Source organism: Typha latifolia, chromosome 15 (genome assembly GCF_019914945.1).
Source record: "Typha latifolia isolate L0001 chromosome 15, TyphaL0001v2, whole genome shotgun sequence".
Classification (NCBI taxonomy): Eukaryota; Viridiplantae; Streptophyta; class Magnoliopsida; order Poales; family Typhaceae; genus Typha; species Typha latifolia.
Window position 1 is genome coordinate 8,317,490 of NC_133100.1, and position 3,043 is coordinate 8,320,532.

At 49.1% G+C, this 3,043-nt stretch overlaps 1 protein-coding gene across 1 annotated transcript; it reads left to right on the plus strand.

The window, feature by feature from the left end:
• The first annotated feature begins 474 nt into the window (after window positions 1-474).
• On the plus strand, window positions 475-2,822 carry LOC140801906 (transcription factor TCP8-like). The gene has a single exon (XM_073157273.1). It carries the CDS (start codon window positions 1,086-1,088, stop codon window positions 2,475-2,477), a length of 1,392 nt encoding a protein of 463 aa, XP_073013374.1. The 5' UTR covers window positions 475-1,085; the 3' UTR covers window positions 2,478-2,822.
• Window positions 2,823-3,043: the final 221 nt, after the last annotated feature.

Here is a 3,043-nt window from a genome sequence, read left to right on the forward strand (position 1 = left end):
GGAAGAGGCAGTAATTGTAGAAAACCCACAGATATTTGCAAATAACTCCCTGTATGATTACCAGTAAGAGGTCGGATTGGTAAATTGGATCGAGTGCAGGGTGTTATCTGCGAAATTTTCTTTCTCCACTTTTAATAATTACTATTACCGTGACGGTCGTCTTCCTCAAATTCCCCAGCGGCAAACGGATAAGGACCACTTGTCGCCGTCTTTAAGGGCGTCTTAAGAGTAGCGAGCTTCCTGTTGGGATTTGGATAGGAGATATATATATATATATATAAATAATTACTCAAAACCACTCGAGTTGGTGTTATTGGTGTTTGGAGGAAAGGGAAGTATATAAATTTTGCCGAGGGTTGAAAGGGAGAGTGTGAAAGAGAAAGGGTAGAAAAGAAAGAAAGACGAGATCAAAGTGGGAAGTGGGTTTTTTGAGCTTTAACTCTGTTGGGTGTAACAAAGTCTATATTTATCATTGCTTCCAAGGCCCCACGAGTGGCCTCCTGTTCTCTACTGTGTTTGAAGAAGAAGCGTGTTTTCTTTTTTTCCTCTCTTTTTTTTTTTTTCTTCTTCTTCTTTTTTGAAAAATAAAAGAGAAAGGAGGAAAAAAAAAAGATTATAGGAATTCCGGGTTTGGGATCTAAAACTAAAGCTAGCTACTTTCTCTTCTTCCATCTCTATCTTTGCCTCTCAACAACCTTTGCCTTCCCCCACTTCGTCTCTCTCTCTCTCTCTCTCTCTCTCTCTCTCTCTCTCTTTTCTCACTCCCTCTTTATCTTTTCTAATTTTCTTTTCTTTCTCTTGAGACGGGAGTCAATTTGGATAGGAGAGGAGAGAGAGATAGAGAGAGAGAGAGTAGCAGCCCCACGAAGTCTCCAGCAAAGCAACCATCCGGCCCCTGACTAGGTCCTCTCCCTTTCTCTCTCTCTCTCTCTCTCTCTCTCTCTCTCTCTCTCTCTCTCTACCTTCCTCGCTTCGCTTCGCTTCAATGGATTTTTGGGTGGATTTAAAAGGATAAAAACAAGCCAAAAACGAGAATTTTGTTTTATTTTTTATTTTATTTTTCTTATTAATCAAGCGCAAGAAAGATGGACCAACATGACCAGCAGCGTCATGGAGGTAATAGTGGTGGTGGCGGTGGTGGTGGAGGTGGAGGTGGAGGTGGAGGTGGAGTTCCTTCTAATAGTAGTAATAGCACCGGCACGAATAGTAGTCGGAGTACTTCCGATCATCATCATCCTTTCCTCCATCATCATAACCAACAGCAGCAGCAACAGCAGCAAAGTCCTTCCTCCTTCATGATCTCCAACATCCAGCATGTCGGTGGGCCGTCTCTCGCCATGTCATCCACCCCTCCTAAACCCGACCCAACCTCCTCCACCTCCGACCCCACCAAGAAGGTCCCGGCAGCGGCCGCGGCGGCGAAGAGATCGTCCAAGGATCGGCACACGAAGGTCGATGGCCGCGGGCGGCGCATACGGATGCCGGCGGTGTGCGCCGCGCGTGTCTTCCAGCTCACCCGGGAGCTCGGCCACAAGTCCGACGGCGAGACCATCGAGTGGCTCCTCCAGCAGGCCGAGCCAGCCATCATCGCCGCTACCGGAACCGGCACGATCCCGGCAAACTTCTCCACCCTCAACATCTCCCTCCGCAGCAGCGGCTCCTCCCTCTCCGCGCCACCGTCCAAGTCCGCGCCGCCGCAGCACTCCTTCCACCACGCCCTCGCCCTTGCCCACCACCGCGAAGGTAACCCCGACGTCTCGGCCGCTGCCATGCTCGGATTCCAACCCCCTCCTCCACCTCCCTCCCACCAGCATCACCACTTCCTCTCCTCCAACCAAGTCGGCGAGGGGTTACAACCGGGCGGGGATTCCTCGTCCGACACCTATTTGAGGAAACGCTTCAGAGAAGACCTCTTCAAAGAAGACCACAGCCAACACCAACACCAGCACCAGCAGCAGAGCCAGCACGTGAGCACTAGCAGTGGCGGTGCTAATCCTTCTTCGCCGACATCCGCGGCCAAGAATTCAAGAACAGCCATCAGGCCTCCGGGCGTCCTCCCCGCAGCGCCAATGTGGGCCGTCGCGCCCAACAGTGGCGCGGGGGGCGCGTTCTGGATGCTGCCAGTCTCCGCGGCGTCGACGGCCCCCTCCGCCGCCGGGCCATCTGAACCATCCATGTGGACTTTCCCCGCCGCCGCCGGGGGGAGCACCATCCAAGCCCCTCTCCAATTCATGTCCAGAATCAACTTCTCCGGCGGCGTTGGCGTCGACTTCCAAGGCGGCCGCGCGATGCCGCAGCACTTGGGTCTAGGTATCTCCGACACCAATCTCGGCATGCTCGCCGCGCTGAACGCTTACAATAGAGGTGGACTGAGTATGAGTTCCGATCACCACCAAGCTTTGGATCATCACCAACCTCACAACCATCAGCAGCAAGCGGCGGACAGTGGAGATGACCACCAAAATAATTCGCAGTAAGTTTGCTGATCGCCGCTTTGTTTCTCCACCTTTTAGCGTCATTTTGAGTGTTTTAATTCAACAGTGGATGGTATCATTCTTGCAACCAATGGAAGAATACAAACTCCTCCACTTTTGATCCTTTTTTTTCTATCTTTCTTTCCATCTTCCTTCTTCTTCCTCCTCTTCTCTATTAATCTATAATGTATGTGTTGATGAGTCTTAAGAATTTTATTTTGTGGGTCCAAATTACAGAAAAAAAAGGGCCACAAGAGATAACAAGAGAGAGAGTGAGGGGGACAGAGATTTGTATAGGAGAATTCGTCTTGTGTAGTAATAATTCTTCTTTCTTTCTTTCCTCCTTTACTTTCTTCTTCTCTTGATGAGATCCATGATGCTAATAAACAAACATAAGAAGGAACTAACCAAAAAAAAAAAACCCAACATTTCTCTTGTGCCATCTCTTGCTCTTCTTGTGCATATATATTTACACGTAGTTAAAAATATTAATATTGTAGATTTCCATTTTAACGTCTAAAGAGTCCACATCAATGGTTGAAACAAACAGTGAAACAATTGCTCCTTGA